Below are 24,521 nucleotides of genomic sequence, written 5' to 3'. Positions count from 1 at the left end.
CATGTCATTCTTGCTCCCTACGTATTCTAGCATATAATATGCAAGCAGTAAATACTTGGTGAGTGAGTGATTGTAGGAATGTGCATTTATACAGGACAGGACAGGAGACAATAAGGCCTTCTGTATACCTTTAGCAATTCCCAACCAGATAGACATTACTTAATATTCCTTGAGTAAGACTTTTGATAATCTGAAAAACTATATTAGCCTGTCCCTACTTCTCTGTTATGTCCAAAGAAATGTATGGTATTGAGAGGACAGAGTACTAAGACTAGGTATTAAAATATCTTGTGTATTGCTTCCCAGATATATTATTGGTGCTTGACTTTCTGGGATTCAGTTTCTATGTCTACAAGATGTGTTGGATGAGATGATCTCTAGAGTTCCTGCCACTTCTAGCATTCTTTTATTCTAGAATACCCTGAAAGATTATTTCAGGTACTTTGCTGAAATGCAAATATGCAGTATATCTATACTTATCCAGTCTGCCACTTCAGAAATTATATGCCAAAAAGATGATAAGATTCTGCTTCTGGTGATTGTTGAGTACTTCCTGTTTGACAAGCCCTCCTGCAGATGTCAATGACAAACTATGAATAAAATACAAAACTACTACCTGAAAGTTCTAGTAAGTGAACAGAAAGCGTATTGTGGAGGGGGTCGAAACAGAAATAGTGAATAGCAGAGTGTTTCCTGTCTTGGGGGATTTGTTCAGCACAGTTGTGCCATTGATGGTGTGGAACACCTAACACCCCATCCAGAAGGCGGCCTTCTCTCTGGGGAGAGGAACCACGGAGAGGGAAAGGGAGGAACCAGGGCCAGAGAAGGGGAAGCTTGGTTGGTTCCATATACAGAATGTGTGTGTGTGTGTGTGTGTGTACGTATATATATCTGTATACATATATATGTATATATGGCTCTTTTAAAAACCATGGTTGTATGAGGAAGACTGAGAGCAGTCGAACTAAGATCTGAGCTACTGTGCCCTTCGGGTATTAGAGTTCGCAGTTTAAGTCTAACCAAGTTAATTGCCTGCCGAAACAAAAGTGTTAACTATCTTGAAAGGAGTATAATAGAATCAGTTTCCACAGTATAACATTCACAGTATCCAGGATACAATCCAAAATTGACCCAGGATATTGTGACCCATTTTCAAGAGAAAAGACAATTGACAAATACCAATCACAAGGTAACTCAGATGTTCAAATTATCATACAAGGACTTTAAAGTAGTTGTTGATTTTCAATAAAGGAAAATATGCTTAAAATCAAAGACAGGAAATCTCAACAGAGAAATAGAAATATTAAAAAGAATAAAGTGGAACTCAGAACTTTAAAAAATTTTTATCTGAAATAAAAGTTTACTAGTTGGACTAAATAGCAGAAAATTAATGACAAAAGACAGAATCACTGAACTTGAAATTAGAAAAATAGAAACTTTTCAGTAGGAAAAAGAGAGAGGGATGAAACTACAGAAAAATAAATAGAGCTTCAGGGACTTGTGAGACTATATCAAAATGTCTAGCATATGTGTAATTGGAGATCCAGGAGAAAATACAGAAAATAAGGCAGAAAAAAATTTAAATCCCTAATGCTCAAAAACTTACCAAATTTGGTGAATGGTATAAATTCAAAAAAGCTCAGTAAGCGCCAAACAGGATAAATAAAAAGAAAACTGTGCCTAGATACATCATATTCAAACTATCAAAGAGCATTGATTAAAAGATCTTGAAAGCTGCCAGATAAAAACAACACGTGACGTACATAGAGATGGCAATTCAGGTGACTGTGAACTATTTATCAAATCATGGCAACCAGAAGAAAAAAGTGTTTAAAGTCCTGAAAGGAACAAAATCTGCCAACCTTGAATTTTATATCTAGTGAAAAGATCTTTCAAGAACAAAGGTGAGAAAAAAACATTTTCAGATAAAAGGAAACTAAGAAGTTGTTGCCAAGAGATGAGCACTGTAAGAAATGTTAGAGGAAGTTAGTTCTTCAGACCGCAGGGAAACAATGCCAGAGGGAGAGGTGAGCATTCCGAATGACTGAAGAACAGTGGGAATGGTGAATAGGTAAATTAAGGCTATTCCTTTTCCTTTTTAGTGTCTTAAAAATATGCATGATTATTTAAAGCAAAAACTATAGCATTGCCTTTGTGGTATTTATAGTGTGTAAGACATATTGTGTATGGAAACTATGGTATTAAAGGTGACTGAGTGTGGGGTGACTGAATGGATAAGTAGATCTATGCAGTTTCAGGGTTTTTACTTTTTATATAATATGGGCTAATATTTGAGTTAAAGATATATATTATAATCTCTAGAGCAGGGTTTTTCAACCTTGGTACTATTGATATTTGGGCTGGATAATTCTTTGTTGTGAGAAGCTGTCCTGTGCACTGTAGCATGTTTGGCAGCATCCATGGCACCATTAGATGCCAGTAGCCATCTTCTCCTCCCACTTACAGTTGTCTCTAGATATTGACAGATGTTCCCTTGGAATACAGTCATTCTCTGATTGAGAACTTTTTATAAATATGAATTTTTTTTAATGTGAAGAAGTGCAATTAAAAAGTTAATACATATACTAAGATGCAATTAGGTAGGAAAGAAAAAGTAATAATAAAATAAATGCAAGACTAAAATCCAGTCATGTCAATAATTTTATGTCAGTAAAATAATAATTGATGAGCTAAAGACTCCAATTGAAAGGTGGAGATTGTCAGAATAAATTATAAGGAAAAATAAGCAAGAGCTATATGTAAGCTATGTACAGAAATGCATTCTGAATATAAAAACACAGATAGGTCAAAAATAAATGAATGGGGAAAATATGCCATGAAAACAGTAAGCATAAAAAAAGCAGAAGTGACTGTAGTAATTCCAGATTTTTAAAAAGGGAGGACATCAAGATACAGAAATATCAAGTAAAGAGGGTCATTCTGTAATAATGAATTTTGTTGGAAAGATGTAACATATATATGTAACACACACACACATATACACATATACATAGTAGCAAAAGTTGATGGAAATGAAGGAAGAAATAAGTAATTCTGCAGTCATGGTAGGACATTGTTAAAACTGTCCTTTCAGCTACTGAACAATCAATGGGTCAACAAAGAAATCAAAGAGGAAATAAATACCTGGACATAAATGAAAATAGAAACACAGTGATTCAAAATCTTTAGAACATAGCAAAAGAAAGCCTAAGAGGAAAGTTTATAATGATATAGGCCTACCTCAAAAAACAAGAAAAATATGAAATCAACAATGTAGCCTTACACCTAAGGGAACGAGAAAAAGAACAAAGCCAAAAGTTAGTAGAAGGAAGGAAATATTAATGATCAAAGCAGAAATAAATGAAATAGAGACTAAAACAATAATAGAAAAGATCAATGAAACCAAGAGCTGGTTATTTGAAAAGAAGAATGGATAAACCTTAAGCCAGACTAATCAAGAAAAAAAAAGAGGACCCAAATGAAATCAGAAATGAAAGAGATGTTGTAGCCAACACCAGAGAAATACAAAGGAGTGTAAGAAACTACAATTAAGATTTATATGCCAAAAATTGGGCAACCTAGAAGTGGATAAATTCCTAGAAACATACAGTCTTTCAAGACTGACCCAGGAAGAAATAGAAAATCTCAACAGAATGATGACTAGTAATGAAATTGATTCTGTAATTAAAGATTCCCAACAAAGAAAATTATAGGACCACATGGCATCACATGTAAATTTTACCAAACATTTAAAAAAGTTCATAGCTATCCTTTTTTAATTATTCAAAAAGAAAAAAAAAAGAAGGGGAAGGAATGCTTCCAAATTCATTCTGTGAGGCCAGCATTAACCTGATACCAAAACCAAAGACACCACACCCAAAAAAAAGAAAATTACAAACCAGTATCCTTGATGCACATAGATGCAAAATTCCTCAACAAAATACTAGCAAAACATATTTAAAAATACATTAAAAAGATCAATCACCACAACTAATCAGGCTTTATACTAGGGATGCAAGCATGGTCAATATTTGCAAATCAATCAGTGTGATACACCACATTAACAAAAGAAGGATAAAACCCATATGATCATCAATAGATGCAGAAAAAGCTTTTGAGAAAAATCATTCATTCATGATAAAAACTCTCAACAAAGTGGGTATAAATGGAACATACCTCAACATAATAAGGTCTGTATGTGACAAGCCCACAGCTAGCATCACACACAGTGGTAAAAAGCTGAAAGCTTTTCCTCTAAGATCAGGGACAATGCAAGGATATCCACTCTCACCACTTTTATTCAAGAGAGTGCTGGAAGTCCTAGCCACAGCACTTAGACAAGAAAAAGAAATGAAAGGCATCCAGATCAGTAAGGAAGAAGTAAAATTGTCACTATTTGCAGATGATATGATACTATATGTAGGAAACCTTAAAGAGTTCACAAAAAAGTATTAAAAACATGAATTGAGTACCCATGTACTGAATTAGTAAAACATGAATTGAATAAACATGAATTAGTAAAACATGAATTGAGTACTCAAATACATGAATTGAGTAAAGCTGCAGGGTACAAAATCAAAATACAGAAATGTGTTATATTTCTCTACACTAATAATGAACTAGCAGAAAGAAAAAGTAAGAAAACCCATTTACTGCATCAAAAGGAATAAAATACCTAGGAGTAAATTTAACCAGAGGTGAAAGACCTGTACTCTGAGTACTGTGAGACATTGATGAAAGAAATTAAAGATAATACAAGTAGATATAGTGTATTTACTGAACTAGAAGAATTAATATTGTTTAAATATCCATGCTACTCAAATCAATCTACAGATTCAGTGCAACCCCTATCAAAATACCAAAGTCATTGTTCATAGAACCAGAGCAAGTAATCCTAAAATTTATATGGAACCACAGAGACCCTGAATAGCCAGAGCAATCTTGAGAAAGAATAACAAAACTGGAGGGGAGGTATCATGCTCCCTGATTTCAAATGATAGTATAATACTACTACTAAATAATCAAAACAGTATGGTACTGACACAAAAATAGACACATAGCTCAATGGAACAAAAGAGAGTCCAGAAATAAACCCACACTTGTATGATCAATTAATTTGTGACAAAGGAGACAAGAACATAAAAGGTGGAAAAGACAGTCTCAATAAATGGGTATTGGGGAAAACTGGGCATCTACATGCAAAAGAATAAAACTGGACTGCTTTCTTATACCATACACAAAAATAAAACTTGAAATGGATTACAGCCCTAAATGTAAGGCCTGAAACCATAAAATTCCTAAAAGAAAACATAAGCATTAAATTTTTGGACATCAGGTGTAGCAATTTTTCTCTTGACTATGTCTCCCAAGGCAAGGGAAACAAAGGCAAAAATAAACAAGTGGTATTACATCAAACTAAAAGCTTCTGCACAGCAAAGGCACCCATCAACAAAACAAAAAGGCAACTTACTAGATGGAAGAAGGCTTTTGCAAATGATATAACCAATAAGGGGTTACCCAAAATATATAAAGAATTCACATAACTGCCTAGCACACAAAATTTAAAGATGGACAGAGGATCTGATTAGACATTTTTCCAAAGAGGACATACAATAGTCAGCAGATACATCTGCTGCTCAACATCGCTAACTATTGGGGAAGTGCAAATGAAAAGCACAATAAGATGCCGCCTCACTCCAGTTAGAATGACTGGTATCAGAAAGATAAGTAACAAGTGTTGGCAAGGATATGGAGAAAAGGGAACCCTTGTATAGTGTTGGTGGGAATGTAAACTTATGTAGTCATAGTGGAAAGCAGTGTAGAAGTTCCTCAAAAAGTTAAAAATAGAAATACCATATGACCCAGTAATTCTACTTCAGGATATTTACTACGTTGAGAAGATATATGGCATCACTAACTTGCAAAAATATATGCACCCCTATGTTTACTGCAGCATTATTTACAATAGCCAACATATGGAAGCAACCTAAGTGTCCATCGGTAGATGAATGGATAAGGAAGATGTAGTATGTATATACACAGTGGAATACTACTCAGCCATTAGAAGGATGAAATCTTGCCATTCGTGATACATGGGTGGACCTAGAGAGTATTATGCTAAGTGAAATAATTCAGATAAGAAAAGACAAATACTATATTTCACTTATATGTGAAATCCAAAAAATAAAACCCATGAGCAAACAAAACTGAAACTCAAATGTGAAAACAAACCAGTGGTTGCCAGAGAGGAAGAAATGGGGGTGATGGGTGAAATAGGTGAGGAGAATAAAGAAGTACAAACTTCCAGTTATAAAATAAGTCACAGGCATGAAAAGTACATCATAGAGAATTATAGTCAGGGTTTTTATTAACTAAAATTGTAATAACTTTGTATGGTGACAGATGATAAGTATACTTACCATGGTGAGCATTTTGTAATGTATATAATTGTCAAATCACTATGTTATACCTGCAACTAACATGATATATGTTAACCATACTACAGTAAAAATTTTGGGAAAAACTCTCTTTGCAACTTTTTTGGACAACTAAACTAAACAACTGCACAACAATAAAACAAGGCATAGAGGATCTGACAATATGGATATTTATAGAATGCCACTCCCAACTTCTGCAGAGTTAACGGTATTCAACAGCACTTGGTATGTTCCCCAAGAGAGACCATATGCTGGGTTATTAAGTAAGTCTCAATAAACTTAAAAGGATTGAAACCATCCAGAGTATAATCTCTGTCTGCAAGGAATTCAATTAGAAATCAATAACATTAAAGTATTTAGGAATATCTAAAGTATTTCTAAATTAAACAAAATACTTGTAAATAACCTATGAACAAAAATGAAATCATAAAGGAAATTAGAAATATTTTGAAATGAATCTTAATGAAAATGCAATATATCAATATTTGTGGAATATAGCTGAAACTGTGTGTAGAGAAATAGCTTTAAAATGCTTATATTTAAAAAAGGTCTAAAATCAGCAGCTTAAGTTCCAACTTAACCTAGAAAAGAAAGCAACATAACTTGAAAAAAAATGAAATAATAAAAATAAGCAGAAATCAATAACATAATTGGAACTTATAAGCACGTTAACAATGTTGCTTGATAAAAGTATACAAAAACAAATTGTATTGGCATCATGCACTCTGAAAATGAGTAAAATACCCAGGAATAAATTTAACAAAAGAAGTGCAGGATATGTATACTGAAGAACAAAATACTTCGCTGAGAGACATTAAAGGCTATCTAAACAAATAGAGAGATATACTGTGTTCACGGGGTGGGAGACAGTATAGTTAAGATTAGTAGTGGACCTTTTTGTGTATAACACCAGATAGTAAGTATTTAGGCTTTGTGGGTCATGCAGTATGTGTTACGAATACTCCGTTCTGCCGGTGTAGCATGAAAATAGCAGTAGATACTATATCAGTGAATGGATGGTGCTATGTTTCAATAAAACTTCATTTATAAAAACAGATATTGGGGTAGATTTGGCTCAGGGACTGCAGTTGTCTAACCTCTCATTAAGATGGCAGTTCCCTCCAAATCAATTTATAAATTCAATGCAATTCCTATCAAGATTCCAATAGATGTTTTTATAGAAATTGACAAGATTATCCTAAGATTTATATGGAAATGTTGTTACTATAATAGCCAAAACAATCTTGAAAAAAAAGTTAAAGGATTTACATGACTTGATTTCAAAACTTACTATAAAGCTACAGTAATCAAAATTGTGTGGTATTGGCATAGGGGTGGACACACAGATCAGTGGAACAGAATAGAGGTAACAGAATAAACTCTTCCATTTGTGGTCAATTAACTTTTGTTAAAGGTGCCTAGGCAATTCAATAGGAAAATGACAACTTTTTAAACTAATGGCATTGGAACAATTGGATATCCACATATAAAAAATGGTAAATCTAGACCTTACTTCACACTATCCACAAAAAATTAACTCAAAGTGTATTTTTAGGCTAAAATATATGAGCTAAAGCTATAAAACTTCTTGAAGTAAACACAGGAGAAAATCTTTATGACCTTGGATTAGGCAAAGATTTCTTAATCTGACACCAAAAGTGACTGAAAGCAGATTAGTGATTTCCTAGAGTTGGGTGTGACAGGGGAGATAAGGACTCAAAAATACACTAGGGATTTGGGTGGGAGATTATTAAAATGTCTCTTATCTTGATTGTGGTAGTAGTTTCACGGGTGTATACAACTGTCAAGAGTCATGAAATCACGCACTAGATCTAAATGGATCTAGTTTATTTTTCATATAAATGATAAAAATCTCAGTGAAGTTGATGAAAAAGACAAAAGAATTTAATGTAAAGGTTAATAGCTAATTAGAAATAACTGAAGAGAGAATTAGTGATCTGGAATATAGATCTGAGTATTTACTCAGAATACAGAACAGAGTAACAAAGAAGATGGGCAAAATTACAGAGAAGTTAAGATACAAGCATGGGTGATAAAGGGAGAAGATCCACTATTTATTAAATAGGAGTTCAAGAATAAGATAATAGAGAAAATGGAAGAAAGTGAATATTAAAATAGATAATGATTGAGAATTCTCCAGAGTCAGTGAAAATCATGAGCTCTTAGATTAAGGCATCCCACAAACACCATGCAGGATAATCAAAAAGAAATCTTTACTTATATGTGTAGGTGTCTAGCTATTGATCAATAAGACAAAGAGAATATCACAAAATTAGAAAAGAAAAATTACATACATGTATAACAAAATTAGAAAACAATTTGATAAAATTAAAAATCTATTCATGATACAAGCTCTTAGCAGAATTGGATTTGAAGGGAATTTATTTAATCTGATAAAGGGTAGCACCAAAAACAAAAACATAGAAAAAGCAAATCTTTTAGTATAATTCTCTGTAAGTTCAAGAGTGAGACAGGATGCCCACCACCACTACTTCTAGCTAGCTCAGTAAGACAAGAAAAATTAAAGATAAAAGGATTTAAATGAAAGAAGCAAAATTGTTATTACTTGTTGATTATATGCTTGTCTACATAGGAAATTGAAAGAATCTTGAGATTGTAGACTTTTCTCTACACCAGTCACAATTTTTGAAAACAACAAAAATGCAAAACTTTATTGAAAAAATGAAGAAAGCTTGAAAAAGTGGAGAGACACTATGCTCATGGACAGGAAGACTGAATATTTTAAAGATAGAATTACCTCCAAATCAATCTATAAAGTCAGTGCAATCTTTTTTTATTTTTTTATTTTTTTTATTTTGGTATCATTAATCTACAATTACATGAAGAACATTATGTTTACTAGGCTCCCCCTTCACCAAGTCCCCCCAACATACCCCTTCACAGTCACTGTCCATCTGCGTAGTAAGATGCTGTAAAATCACTACTTGTCTTCTCTGTGTTGCACAGCCCTCCCCGTGCCCCCCACGCACTATACATGCTAATCGTAATGCCCTCTTTCTTTTTCCTCACCATTATCCCTCCCTTCCCTCCCATCCTCCCCTCCCATCCTCCCCAGTCCCTTTCCCTTTGGTAACTGTTAGTCCATTCTTGAGTTCTGTGATTCTGCTGCTGTTTTGTTCTTCAGTTTTCCTTTGTTCTTATACTCCACACATGAGTGAAATCATTTGGTACTTGTCTTTGTCCGTCTGGCTTAGTCAGTGCAATCTTATTAAAACTCCAGTAGATTTTTACATGAAATTTGATAAAAGTTACTCGTAAGAGCAAAGGACCAACAGAAGCCAAGTTACCCTTGAAAAATACAAGGAGGGAGGAGACTTAGCCTACTAACATAAAGCCTATAGTACCAGTAGACCAGTGGAAGAGAGTAGAGAGCCCTAATGTATGGAAACTTAATGACAAACATGGCTGCAGGCCAATGGAGAATATCATTCTACAGAAATGGGAAATCAATAAATAATACCTAATAGTGAAAAAATCAAGAAGTAATAGTATAATCATGTTGTTTATCTATTTGTAGGTAAGCACCACAAAAAAAAAAAAAAAGGCTAAAAGTTGAACATGGTTGATCCTGGGGCAAAGGAATTAGGAGATGGGTAGCAGGAAAGAGGTAACTTCCTTTTTTAAAAAATAATGAAACTTTCAGGAACTCTCTTTTTAAAATTGGTAGTAGCATGAATAACTTTGAAAAATGAAAAAGTTCAGTTAAAAACTATAATATTGAGTCTTATAAAAGGGTTTTAAAAAAGTACTCTTGTCCTACAGTACATCTAACATGAGTTTTATCCTCCTGGTACTGCAACCCGTGGCTAATGTGTCAGGCCAGCTCTGATTTACAGGAACATACAAAATTATTATGTACATAATTTTATTTAATTTTTTTACTATAAAGAGCTTCTTGCAATCTTCAAGTAGTTTTCATTTTTAATGTTTGAAATAAGTTGTCATTTGATAGTTTTATATTGTATACTTTTTTTTTTAGTCCTTAGGGTATCGGGTTAGAAACTATTTCATTGACTCCTCTAAGTATAACCTTTCTTAATATTAAGTTATTACTATTTTGAGAAAGATGTTACAATCTTTCTACATTGATCTCCTTTTTTAAGTAGCAGAAGGGAACAAGGGATTTCATATAGGTAGTGGCTCTGTTCTGCTCTGTTCTATTTAAGTGTTAATCTGGAGAATTAATGTTCCTGTTGTTATACTCAAAGAGTACCATTAACAAAATGAATGGTTCCCAGGAAAGGATGGATGAAGTGCTGTTGTCCTTGATAATCATGGATATACTTTTATATATTTAACTTGGAGAATACAAGACTAAAGGAGAAGCAGTTATCTTTCATTTATTATCATTATTTGATAGGATATCATGTGAAATAGGGAACTTGTATTGAAGTCATGGTAAAACTCAATAGAGGAAGTTGTAGAGTAACAAATTTTGCTCAATATGAAGAAGAACTTTCTAGGAGCTAGGGACACCTACCATTGGAGGTACCTGAAGAATGGAGCTCCTTTTCTCTGGAAGTATTTAAGTATGGGGCTAGGTTAGGTATCTTTATTTTAAATACCTGAGAGATGGCTTCTTCGTTATTAGAAAGTTGATCTCTAAGGTCCTTTAAAATTTTTCAGATTATTTTGTGACATTGGAATACTTGCTTAGCTTTGAAGTATTTTGTGTTTTTCAGACTGGTGAATGGAGGTTAAGCTATGTCAATAAGGAATTTACTGTCTGTCCCTCTTACCCGCCGATTGTCGTGGTGCCCAAATCTGTTGATGACGAAGCTCTTCGGAAGGTAGCTGCCTTCCGACACGGGGGTCGCTTCCCAGTGCTCAGCTATTATCATAAAAAAAATGGAATGGTAAGTGTACAGAATTGCTAGATCTATTGGAAGCCTTGGTTTGAGGGTTTTTTTCTTAGAATTGTTCCCCTTTTCTGTGTACTTGTTCACTGAAGTGATTAGTCTCCCCTGCTAAGACTTCCTTCATTTAAACTTTAGGGAATCAGGAGTAGAGATTTTTTTCTGTGACCAGTATATGCCTTTGAATTCTTCACATGATGCTTGCTCAACCTTGGAAAAGCCCAGGTAGGTTTATCTTCAGGACTCAGTACAAAGGAAACTAATGTTCATTTGATACTTAAAATAACATTGTTAGCTAAAGGAATAAATTTCTCTGACCAAAATAATGGTAGCTACTATGTTTTAATTATTCTCACTAAATTTCCCTTTGTAAGGTAAATTGAGTAGATGCTTTTATTTTCAAAAAGAAGAAGAGTAACACGGGTCATTAGGCACAGCTTAAGTAGCCCAGGAGTCAGTAATTGCACAGGGCAAAAGGGCTCACTGTGAATGTGTCTCCTAAGTACTTTCTAAAGCTGTTTCTCTCCTCTTCTCTCTGCCAGGGAACTCTGCTTCTCTTTTTGAAATCAGATAGTAAATGAGTGGATAAGTTACAGCCATTCTCCATTTTCCTTTTTCCCCTGGTAATAAGTAAAACATGGGTATTTACAATTAAACATACTGTGTGTCCATCTACATGGTAAGTGCAGTCTGAAAGTTAGCCATTGTCATCCTCTGGGCGACCTTTCTTGATCACGTCAAATTTCAAGATAGTAAAGATAATGGTGTATCTTACTGGGTGAAGATGAAATAACTAAACCATTCACCAAGAAAGAGATCAGGCTAATAGATGTTGACTTGAAAAAAGAGTTTCAAAATCAAACCTTTAGACATATATGTTTGGTAGTCTTTGGGGACAAGTGGCTAAATTCTGGAATTGTGAAAAGATGGAAGAAAGCCATTAGAGAATAAGTAATAACAAGCAGCTTTCAAGGTACTGAAAATAATGCCCCAAACAAGAAGGCATTGGTGCCTTTCTCGTTACAATTTTTTGATAAAACCTGCCAACCCTAAGTTTATGTTTACTGGTGTGTAAGCAATTGTTTCTAATTTCATTGTAGGGCCAGGCCCACTGGGTATCAATTCACTGACCAATAAATTCTAGTATTTGATCTCTTTAGGAATGATAATTTATTACATGAAAGTATTTTGAGATTTTAGGAAGAAAAGTGTAAAAGTGCAAAGCTTTTAAAAAAATATATCAACTATTGTCAATATATAGAAATATTTCTTTATTTTAGGGTAAAATCTATCTCCAAAGCATCACACAATTGTTTTTGAGATAACTCTTAATCTAGCTAACTGATTTCTGTCTTCAGAAACTTTTAAAGAAGTTTCTACTATTAAATTTTAAGCTGCATTGTGCTTCCAGGTGATTATGCGAAGTGGTCAGCCTCTTACTGGCACAAATGGGAGGAGATGCAAAGAAGACGAAAAGCTGATAAATGCTACCCTGAGGGCAGGAAAGCGGGGTTATATCATTGACACCCGATCTCTCAACATAGCCCAGCAAGCCAGAGCCAAAGCAGGCGGCTTTGAACAAGAAGCCCATTATCCCCAGTGGAGGCGGATTCATAAGTCCATTGAGAGGTAAAGGATTTTGGAGTCAGAAATGGACTCTTATTTGAAGCTAATTAGAATGGATAAGCCTTTAGCTAATCAGAAATCACAAGTTTTCAAATGAACCTACATATTGCCATAGAGTCAAAAATTGGCTGGATATCCTGTCTTTGTGTTTTATAAGATAAGCAGAAAACTTGTCTTGGATGTCCACAGGGGAGTTTTAAACAGCATGTTTTCTCTAAGTCAGTTCTGGAATTTCATTACTGCACGGTCTGCTCCTCTACTTGTAGACCAGTGGTCACTAAATCTACTGAACAGATATGCTATGGATGATTCTATTTTCCTAAGTCAAAAAACTAGATATTTAATTTTCCTATACCCACCTATTCTCACACCCTTTTTCCTCCACCTCTGTCATTCTTGTTTATGCTTGCAAATAGGAGTTTGTAAGTGCTCTGGGTGGGTGGGGGAAGTTGAAGCTAATAAAACAGTGGGGTCCCAGCTGGCCCTGGGCATCCCTGGCAGTACCAGGTGCCTAGTGCTGGATTGTGGGGATAGGATTGCACATGTCGGGGTGCTGTCTTGTGACCTTTCACCAAATACTACGCTCCGACCCTCTTCCCAGCTGGATAATTCAGCTACGGGAACTGGGTTTAATCTCTTCATATGTGGAGCAGTCAACAGTGATGGATATTTTAAGCATATTTACAACCATATTTTAAATAATAGTTTTTCCATGTTCAATCCTCAAGTTATTAAATAGCAAGGTAAATGTTTTTCCAGTGTTATGGCCTACTTTTGCTCATGGATATGATGGAGGCCAAGTTTATGGTTCGGTTTTCTTCATCATTCTATTTTTTGTTTTCTTCTTTTACTTTTTCTTGTTTTTCAAAGGTATCACGTCCTTCAGGAGAGCTTAATCAAACTTGTGGAAGCTTGTAATGACCAAACCTATAACATGGACCGATGGCTCAGTAAGTTGGAGGCCTCGAACTGGCTGACTCACATCAAAGAAATTCTTACAACTGCCTGTCTAGCCGCTCAGTGTATTGACAGGTAAGTGTATTTCAGCATTCCGGAGTGCAACACGCACTGCTAACTGGACTTTGCTTTTATCCAGACATCTGTTTATATATTATGTTACGTTAAAGTTTGTGCCTATACTCTGTCATATGTTCACTGTTATATTCTGTTACTGATGTATGTGCATGGAGCCTGGCATTTAATTGATAATTAATGTTTGTTGAACGAATGTGAACCCTGTACGTACACATGTCTTTGATGGCACAAATTTTTTTAAGTACTAAAGGACCTATATTTTTTTCTATAAAATCCTTAAATTTTCAATGAAGAAGTTTTCTTATTTCTTCTAAGAGGGCCAAACTTGTCTTCTTACTTTTGAAATGTCAATGAAAGGAAACATGTAATTTTGTTACACAGTAAAATGATCCATCCTGATCTCTCAGATGTCTTATTACAAACCACTTGACCTGTCTACTTGTATCAGGATCTCAAGTGGAGAAAACCTGGTAGTAGTGATGTGAAACATGTGGAGTGCTTTTAGTTTATTCACTCAGTTGAAGGTTGCTAATCCTTGAGGCCTGAGGCAGAAGGATTGGTATAAGTTGTTGCAGAAGCTTCGAGTGCCCTTTTTAAGAAGGGGATTCCCACTGAAACAATAGGTAGGTAATAAGTATTGCCACCACATAGTTGGATGGCACTTTTCTTTGAGACTTTGATTATTTTTTGATACTTCCAAATTAGGGAAATATATCTCTCATTTTTTTTATGGTCAGTGAGAAATTGTTAATAGAATGGGTTAAGATCATGTGGTAAGTTAGTGACAGAACAAGAATGGGTAAAGACTCGATGTCAGAATTCTCAGGCTGTCACTCTTTATAGTCATAATAATGAGACAATGTAGGTCAAGACAGAGCAGTGTTAGGCCCACCGTTCTTTAGTCGGCGCTGGCTGCCTTCGACAGGGACCTCCACACTCTTATGAGAGTTGAAGGCTTGAAGGCTTGGGGTTGTTTTTTTTTTTGCTGTATTTGGGTTCCCTTATCTGATATCTGTTAGCTTATTACTTAAACCTCCATAAAAATCTGCTCTTATAATTAATTACTCAGAATGTAAAAATTGACCTTAAGTTTATTGAATGAAATTCAGAATATACCACATATAACTAAGATGTATATTTAATATATATCAGAAGCCTTAAAATATTTGCTCATACCTGTTAGCCTAGTCATTAAATTTCATCCTAAGAATGAAGTTGTTAACCTAACCATAGGTGAACATCAGGGAGTCTTATTTTCAAATTAAGAACTCTCAATTCAGAAAAAAAAAAAATTAAGTACAGGAGTTACAGTGTAACAAAAATTGGCAATAACCTAAATGGCCAACTACAGGATTGAGTAAATTATAGTTGATCACTTAATAGAATATTATATAACCATGAATACAGTATTTCTACAGATGAAATAGAAACATAGGAAACAGTTTATAATAAAAGTAGAAATAATAAGAAATTATCTTTTGTTATAGCCATGTAAAGTATATATGTACATGGGAACAGAATTAACAGTAGTAACCAAGCATGAAACTTATGCGGAAGTGATGAGCTCTTTTCCTTTTTTTCTCAAATTTTTTTCACTGTTATTTCAATGTAAGAGGTGAAGGGAGGGGAGAGAAGATGTAGTTCATTTAGCTTTTGATGTTTCCTCCCACTCTCTTTAGAACAGTGGGGTCCCAGACACCTCATAAGTATCTTGATATGGTAGTATCATTGCCACTGCCTTTCCAGATTGACAGTTTTACTTAATTTTTAATATTTCTTCCTGTTTTCATGTTTCTCAGTGTGTGTCTTCTTGTTTCCCAGATAAATTTCCATTTATGAAGGTGTCTTAATGAAGGTGTTCTGTATCTTTCTGAACCAAGGTCAGAGAGATACAGAAAAATAACTTAAAGTATCTATTTCTAGGCTTCATGAAAAAAGACTTTAGCCAGCTTTTAAAGCAGAAAAGATCAAAGCACTGACTGTGAGATAAGGACCTCTTTTCAGTTTTGTAAAGAGGAGAAAAAATTCAACTAAAAGTTTCTGTGAAATTTGTTATAATTTTAAATGGTTCTTGTCATGTGAAATTTGAGACTTATAAGGTGTTCTCTTCATATGCCTTATTTAGACCCTAAACCCTATGGGATGAAGTAGAATGCATAATACTTTGCAGTATTGTACCCAGTAAATGTTTATTATTACCAGAGTTGGTTGACCATGTTGGGAGTATCCACTTTGTACTCTGGGTTTTCCCATCAGGGAAGGAGCATCCATACTGATTCATGGGACAGAAGGAACCGATTCCACACTTCAGGTCACCTCCCTGGCCCAGATCATCTTGGAACCAAGAAGCAGGACCATCCGTGGTTTTGAGGCCCTGATAGAAAGAGAGTGGCTGCAGGTGAGAAGAGCTGGCTGGGGCTCAGAAGAACTGCTGATAATTGTGTTGTGATCCCGGTTTGTGGGAGGGGATATGATGTATGAGATTTTGATTGATTAAAATGCTTAAATTGTAAATAAATTTAATTATCTGGGAGCAGTTAATCTGCTTCCTCTAATTTATCTCTCTAAGTTATCTGTCTTCCTCCCTGAATGTTTATAATCTTCACTGCCTCTCAATTTCTGTATCTCTCTGCTTTTATTGCTTATCTGGCACTTTGTTCCCTTAATAAACCCTTATTCATTGTACTTTGTTACCTACAGGGGACATACACAGAATATAAACCATAGCCTCACCTTGCACAGCATAGTCTTGCTAGAGTTAAAAGGACAGAAGCAAGGGAGGATGGGGGAGTGGGACTTTTAGTTACAAGGTGTGTGTGAACACTTTCTGCCTTTTCTCCTTATCTGGCTGCCTCCTATCCTATTCCCTAGTCAGGTGAAATCCTGCTCAGCCTTTAATATCCAGCTAATTGTCACTGTGCTCATGAAGTCTTTGGGACCTCACCTTTCTTCACAGATAAAGTTCATTTTCTTCATTCCTTGTGTCCTGAACTAGACCCAGTACAGTGACTTCTTTGAGGCCAGGGAGCCATGCCCAGTTCGTCTGTTTATCCCTTGGACACAGCAGGGGTGCTGAACGACAACTAAAATAAAGGGCTCATAAAATAGATGGAAATACTCCAAGTCAGAGATTAATTTAAGAATGTATATATACTGTATAACTTAGTAAATTACTGTGATTGAAAACAAATTATTTAGCTATATCTTGAAAATGGAAGTTATCTCTAGAGAAAAGTCATTTTTGGGTCTTCTGGTTGCAATTCAGACTTATTATATGTTAATGCTTTTATGTATACCATGTCCTCCCTGCCTGACAACTGACCTTCCCTTCTGTAAGTCAGAACCTCCTAAATGTTTGGTGAAAATCTCTTCAGCTGCATTCCTCACGATGCATAGCCAACAAGAAAGTGAATATGACTTATTTATATATTACCATTTTAATGGGTATCAAAATACCATGAGCCACTGGAAATGATCACTGCATCATCTTTGTCAGATAAAGAATATGAGGACCCAAAAATAAAGCAGGTCTGTGAAATACCTAGAAAGGTGTGACTGGGCATACGGTCAGTACCCAGGATCTGGGAGTAGGGGGAGCCAGAGAGCCAACTGGTTCTTACATCCCCTTTGGCCAGCGGCTGGCAGCCCCTTACCAGTTCTGTCTGAGACAAGGGGGAAACAAAGCACAGCTTTCTCTCTCAAAGTATTCAGAGAACCTCTTCACGACAGTAACTTTTTTCCATATGAAAGTAAAGATGTAATTTTCAGGAGTGACCTTCTTTGGTTTGTCTCTGAGAGCCCTATATTTACCTCCGTTTAGTGGTGAGGCGTATGGAGCTTACAGCGATCTGCAGTGCTCCGGGTAGACAGATGGTGAGAGCCGCCTTTTGTTTTGTACCTGAAGAGCTTATATTGTTTGACTTCCTCCAAGTTATACAGACTAGAAAGACTGATAAGTTTATCATCATTCAAGTTCATTATTCTTCCTTTTGATTTTCCAAGGACAGTTGCATTTCTTACGGTTATGCCTTAACTGCACAGTCTCAATAAGTATGTGGAAATTGTCTTTGTCCTTAGTTGTTGAAAACTGCTTCAAATCCAGAAATCATTCATCTAAACAGCAGCCACCTAAATTAGATGTTCCATTTAATAAGAGTTTTGTTGCAACTGTGTGAAATAATGTTAATGGAAATTTTGCTGGGCAGCTGTGCATCTGGGGAGGTCTCTCCCTGTGCACCAGGTGAAACCTTAACTGGGACTAGGGACAGTTCTTGACCTGAAGGAGAAAGAATTCTTGAGGAGGTCAGAAGATTATAGGTAAGGAAGGAATTTATTAAAGTGAGAGTAGAAATGAATGGCAGCTGCCATGCAGGCAGCTGAGAGCAGGAAGGCGCAGAGGGTTAGGGCAGATTCCCTCAGCAACTCCTAAAGCCAGCTCACCTAGCATCCCTTGTCCGCTTGGATCTGCACGGTGTGGAGACTCGCCCCTACCAGCCCAGGATTTGGGGAGCCATGGAGCACGGGATAGAGTGAGTTTATATTCTGAGAACTTCCCAAAGAAGGCGGATTTTCAGGATGCTCCTGGCTGCGGCAGTTCCCTCTGGGTCAGCCAGGCGACGGGAACTCGCGGGCCCAGATCAGAGCCCTCGGCAGCCCCTCCTCCCTACTTGTCAGGAGTAAAGTAGAGACTAAGTGAAGACTTGGAAATAGTTATGAAAGAGCAAAGAAACAAAGACACCACCGGAAAAGCACAGAGAGACACAACACAATTAAGTTGAGCAGTGAGAAAGCTTTATTTAAAGGTATGCACATAAATAAAGCAAACCGTGGGCGTCCTCTGAGAGGAGGCACAGCTGAAAGGTTTGGGGGTTCCCTCTTATAAGCATTTTCAGGAATGTGACAAAGGGCCAGCGGGTGTAGATTTGTCAGGTGGTCTCAAGATGCTTATCTCCAGTGAGAGACACCACGTTTCCTGTCCTCTATTATCAGTCCTCCAGCTAATTCTGCAAAATAAACTTAACACAAGAAATTTATTGATCCGGTTCCTCCCCAGGATAGTGGCTTCTCCCTGGGGGTGGATGTCAGTTAAGACTGTTTGCTTCACTTTCAAGGTGGGTTGAGTTATTGTCTGTTTACCAAAGAATACATTAGGAATCTTACTTCCTGCCTTCCTGGTTTTTGAAATGGAATCTTAGTTTTGAGGTGGAGTCCCTCTTGTTCTTACTATACTGTTTATATCTTGGCTTTTTGGAAAATTAGTCATGATGCTTTTCTCCTGGCCTTGCCCCACATCAGAATGTGCTAAGCATGTGATCTCACTGGGATATGTCTGTCACATTTCCATGTTTTCTTTTAGGCTGGTCACCCATTCCAACAGCGCTGTGCACAGTCAGCCTACTGTAATAGTAAACAGAAGTGGGAGTCGCCTGTATTTCTTCTCTTCTTGGACTGTGTGTGGCAGATACTTCATCAGTTCCCTTGTTCCTTTGAATTTAACGAGAGTTTCCTTATCATGCTCTTTGAGCATGCTTACGCTTCACAGTTTGGAACATTTCTGGGCAACACTGAAAGTGAAAGGTGGGTACACTACTTTCATTTTTAGTTGTTTTGATCACTTCCTAAAAGAAACCAGGACTTGGTTCTACATTAATGTTATTTATAAGATGGTAGAGATGATCATTAGCATAAATTAAAGTACATGAGGTATATTCTCATTATGAGCCTATCATATGCTAGGTAGAACGTGTCCTAGATTTGTTCTATTAGATTAAAATTAGTCAATACATTGATGGAGAGGCTTTGAGAAATTGGGCAACCATTTTAAATGTTCATTTCCTTATATAGGATCCTAATATCTTACATCTGGAAGATGCCTTAACATATACTACAACTCCATCCTCCATTCAATTTTATAGATTAGGTAGGTAACATTCAGCGAGGTTAAATGACTTGTCCAGGGACATAGAGCCACCTGGTCACCAGAAATAGGCCTATAGGACAGGGCCCCTCCTCCCGCGCTAGACTTTCTGTCGCACCTACAAACTGTCCTTGGGCCCAGCGGCAGTCTCGCCTCACAGCCGGACACCATCAGGTTTACAGGTCTCTCTAGAAGGTTCTGTCTGTAATGGTGCTTGACTGGTATTCTCATTTGGATACAATCAAAAGGCTTCCTCTGGGTAGGAGGCATGATTTGTCCCTGGACATCACTTAATGAATAATAAATGTTGACAAATTAACAGTTTTTCACAAGTGAATGGAATTTTTACCAGTTTAAAATTCATTTTGAGAAAACAATACATTTTTTTACTTAGAGTTGGCAAATTTTTTAAAATTAGAGTTTCTTATAGATTCTTGCCTTCAGAAGTAGGAAAAAATTTAGAACTATTTGAGTGCTCTAGGAAGTTCTTTCACCATAGTTTTCTCTATACTGTATTTCTACTATAGTCACATTTGATTTGTATGATCAGTTTGACTAGAAAGGTAATTTAATGGATGTGTTTATAATTTATATTATTTCTTTATTTCTTCTTTATCCACAAGGCTATTTGCTTTGAGCGTTTTTTTTTATAATAATGTGGAGTGAGAACAGGATTGTTTCTGGCATGTTCAAGCTGAGTGTCTTATATTGGCATTATAAAATTGAACCTCTGTAAAAATGTTCAGGTGGATTGGTGGTAGGGTTTTCCCCTGGTTTATTTATTCAAAGTTTAGGCTTAAGTAGATCTTTACATTTTACCACATTTTTTTGATTGATACTTTTGGTATTTTGATATCATTCAAAGTTGATTTTTCTAGGAAGGATTATGCCTATATTATTATACTTACATTGGTTATTTTTACCAAAAAACAGGCCTACTTCCAAAAAGTAAGATTTAAATTGACTCATGTTAGAAATGCCATAGTATTTTACTTTCCCACCAGAAGCTCTTGTGTAACACCACAGTTAACCCAAATAAAACCTAAGTAATTAATAATGTTTTTCTTTTCTTCTTTATTAACAATAGATGGAAGGTTTGATCCTTCCTGACTTTAGAGTTCTATTCATTTATGTTCTAAAATCTAGAATTTTGCTAGTCAAAATAGAGAATTTAATTAGAAGAGAAAGCAATGACCAAACTTTCTCCTTTTAAATATTATACACAAAAGAATAGGAAGTTAGAATGTTTCTTATAAATAGAAAGTCTAAAATTACTTGAGCCTTGTGAATTTGGGAGATTGGAATATTAATTGATCCTATAAACAAAAATCTTTAAAAACCACTGAAACTTCTGGGTAAAAAGTGATTTTAATTAAAAGGGGAAATTCAACAGTAAAAAAAAAACCTTTATTGAGATATAATACACTTACCATAATATTAATCCATTTAAAGTGGCTTTTAGTATATAATATATTCAGACTTGTGCAGTCATCACTGCATCTAATTAGAACATTTGCATCATCCCCAAAACAAGCTCCATTTCCATTAGTGGTCACTATCCGTCTCCATCCTTCTATCCATCCCCAAGCCCTGCAACCACTACTCTGCTGTCTAAGCATAAATTTGCCTATTTGAACATTTCATATAAATGGAATCAGACAGTATGTAGTCTTTTATGATTGGCTTCTTTCACTTCATATATTATTTCCAAGGATCATCCTTGTTGTAAAATATATCAGTACCTAACTCCTTTCCATTACTGAAGAAAATAGATACAGTCATTCATGAGTTGATAGATACTTGGGTTCTTTCAACCTTTTGGCTACCATGAATAATGTTGCATGAAAAATGCCGTTAAACATTTGTATAAAAGTTTTTGTATGGACATAAATGCATTTATCTTTCGTATAAACCTAGGAGTGGAATTGTTGGGTCAAATTAGGTGACATTTGAGGAACTGTAAAACAAAGTGGTAACAACATTTTCCATACCCACAGTGCATGAAGGCTGAAATTTCTCTGCATCTTCACCATTTTTTATTTTCTGCCTTTTTGATGGAGGCATCCTGTGTAAAGTGGTATCTCATTTTAGTGATTTGCATTTCCTGAAGACAAATGATCATATTTGGCATATTTTTTGGCCATTTGTGTATCTTCTGGAAAAAATATACATTCATATACTTTGACTATTTTTTAATTGGGTTGTCTTTTTGTTGTTGAATTGTTGGAGAGTTTTGATAGGGATTGCATTGAGTCTGTAGATCATGTTGCTGCCTTAACAGTATTGTCTTACAATCCATGAACATGGGATGTCTTTAGGTTTTTTATTTCTTTCAGCAGTATTTTGTAGTTCTCAGTGTATATATCTTTCATCTCTATGGTTAAATTTATTCATGGTATTTTTATTACATTTGATGCTATTTTCAATGGAATTGTTTCCTTAATTTATTTTTTGGAGTATTCACTGCTGGCATATAGAAACATGACTTTTTGTGTGTGTCTATCTTGTACCCTGAAATTTTGCCAGATTTGTTTATTAGCCCTCATAGTTTATATGTGTGTGTATTCTTTTGTATTTTCTATGTATAGGATCATGTTATTTACAAATAAGTTTGTACTTTGTACTTCTTTCTTTCCAGTTTGGATTCCTTTTCTTGTGTAATGAACTTCCAGTACAGTGTTGAATAGCAGTCATGAAAGTGGGCACTCTTGTCTTGTCACTGCTCTTAGGGAGAAAGCTGTCAGTGTTTTCACCATTAACTGTGATGTTGAGTATGATGTTGGCTGTGGGTTTTTTTTTTTAATAAATGCCCTTTATCATGTTAAAGAAATTTATTCCTATTCCTAATTTGTTGAGTGTTTTCATCATGAAAAAATGTTGGGTTTTATTGAATGCTTTTTTGCATTAATCGTAATGATCATATGGTTTTTCTTTCATTCTGCTAATGTGTTGTATTACATTGATTTTCTTATGTTGAACCATTCTTGCATACCTAGGGCAGATCCCATTTGGTAATGGCACATCATTCTTTCACTGTGCTTTTGTATGTGGTTTGTTGGTAATCTGTTGAGGATTTTTGCATCTATATTTTTAAGGGATATTGGCCTGTTTTCATTTCCTTTACTTGTGGTATCTTTGTCTGCTTTGGATTGGTAATAATAGCTTCATAAAATGAGTTAGGAAGTATCCTTCTTTTTTTATTTTTTGGAGAGTTTGAGAAGGTTTAGTGGTCATTCTGTTAATGTTTGGTAAGAATTCACCAGTGAATCCATTGATCCTGGATTTTCTCTGTTGAGGGATTTTTTTCTTTTTTTTTGCCACCTCACTCTCTTTATTTGTTTTGGGTCTGTTGAAATTTTCTATCTCTTGAGTCAGGCAATTTTTATGTTTATAGGAATTTTTCCATTTCATCTAGATTATCTAATTTGTTGGTATATAATTATTCATAATATTCTCTTATAATCATTTTTATTTCTGTAAGGCCAGTAGTAATGTTCCACTTTCATTTCTGATTTTAGTTATTTGCATCTTCTCTTTCTTTTCATCATTCTGCCTAAGGGTTAATGTTTTTAACACCAAACATGGCATGACCAGATCCTGATTTTAATTCTTCTTTCTGGCTCAGGAAGCTTGTGAAACAATCTTTGTTTTGTTTTTGTTGAGAGTTATAATACTGACTGAATTTTCTGATGCATACTTTTATTTTACAATGTTCTATTCCTCTACTAAAAATCTTGTGTTCTGCCTTCTAACATAAAAGAGAAGAAGCTGTCCTATTATCAGAAGCATTTCATAATGCTTGTTATAATTCAACTACCTTAATGGCAGTTTTCTTTCTCTATTAGATGTAGGTTGAAGCTCCAGCAGAAAACAATGTCTCTGTGGTCCTGGGTCAACCGGCCCAGTGCACTGAGTAAATTCACCAATCCTCTCTTCGAAGCCAACAGTCTTGTCATCTGGCCTTCCGTGGCTCCCCAGAGCCTTCATCTGTGGGAAGGTAAGCTGTCCGTCTTTTGCAAACCATCTATCTGTAGTCAAGGGTGCTTGCTCAGTTGCCTCTGAGTATGTGCTGTTACTGATACGAAGATGATGAGATGGGCCTAATCCTCAGACTTACGTGTAATTTCTACTTTTGTCTCAATATGGGCATGGTTCTTTCATTATCAGTTACTACTCACACTTTTTTTAAGTCCCCATTTGAGAAATTAACTGATTATGTAATGTTTACTGCTATTTATATTGGATATTTCCCTCACATATTCTTTTTGGGTGCATGATTAAAAAAAGTAAAATTTGCCAACTTAACCATTTGTTAAGTGTGCAATTCAATGTTATTAAATATATTCACGCTGTTGTGAAACAGGACAGGTCTCCAGAAACTTTCCATTTGCAAACCTGAAACTATACTCAGTAAACAACTTCCCGTTGCCCCTCTCTCCAGCCCCTGGGAGCTGCCGTTCTCCTTTCTGTCTCTATGAGTGTGACTTCTCTGGGGGCATCATGGAGTGGAGTCATACGCATCATTTCTTCTTCTGTGACTGACTGCTTGCACTTAACATACACTCACGGTTCATCCATGTTATTGCATGTGACCGGATGTCCTTCCTT

The 24,521-nt window shown here is 35.6% G+C and overlaps 1 protein-coding gene across 3 annotated transcripts in view; it reads left to right on the top strand.

Annotated features, from left to right (window-relative positions):
- Positions 1-24,521, top strand: part of MTMR9 (myotubularin related protein 9) — a 53,391-nt gene that overhangs the window by 13,733 nt on the left and 15,137 nt on the right. For all 3 annotated transcript variants that reach the window (XM_057504840.1, XM_036889005.2, XM_036889006.2), the window contains 6 exons: positions 11,162-11,335; positions 12,747-12,964; positions 13,832-13,993; positions 16,253-16,394; positions 19,353-19,573; positions 23,759-23,910. In XM_057504840.1, the coding sequence (XP_057360823.1) occupies positions 11,162-11,335; positions 12,747-12,964; positions 13,832-13,993; positions 16,253-16,394; positions 19,353-19,573; positions 23,759-23,910 (1,069 nt within the window). The remainder of the gene's footprint in view (positions 1-11,161; positions 11,336-12,746; positions 12,965-13,831; positions 13,994-16,252; positions 16,395-19,352; positions 19,574-23,758; positions 23,911-24,521) is intronic.

Source organism: Manis pentadactyla, chromosome 1, assembly GCF_030020395.1.
Source record: "Manis pentadactyla isolate mManPen7 chromosome 1, mManPen7.hap1, whole genome shotgun sequence".
In the NCBI taxonomy this organism is placed as follows: domain Eukaryota; kingdom Metazoa; phylum Chordata; class Mammalia; order Pholidota; family Manidae; genus Manis; species Manis pentadactyla.
Note: the sequence above shows the minus strand (reverse complement) of the source record. Positions and strands in the feature narration are given on the sequence as shown.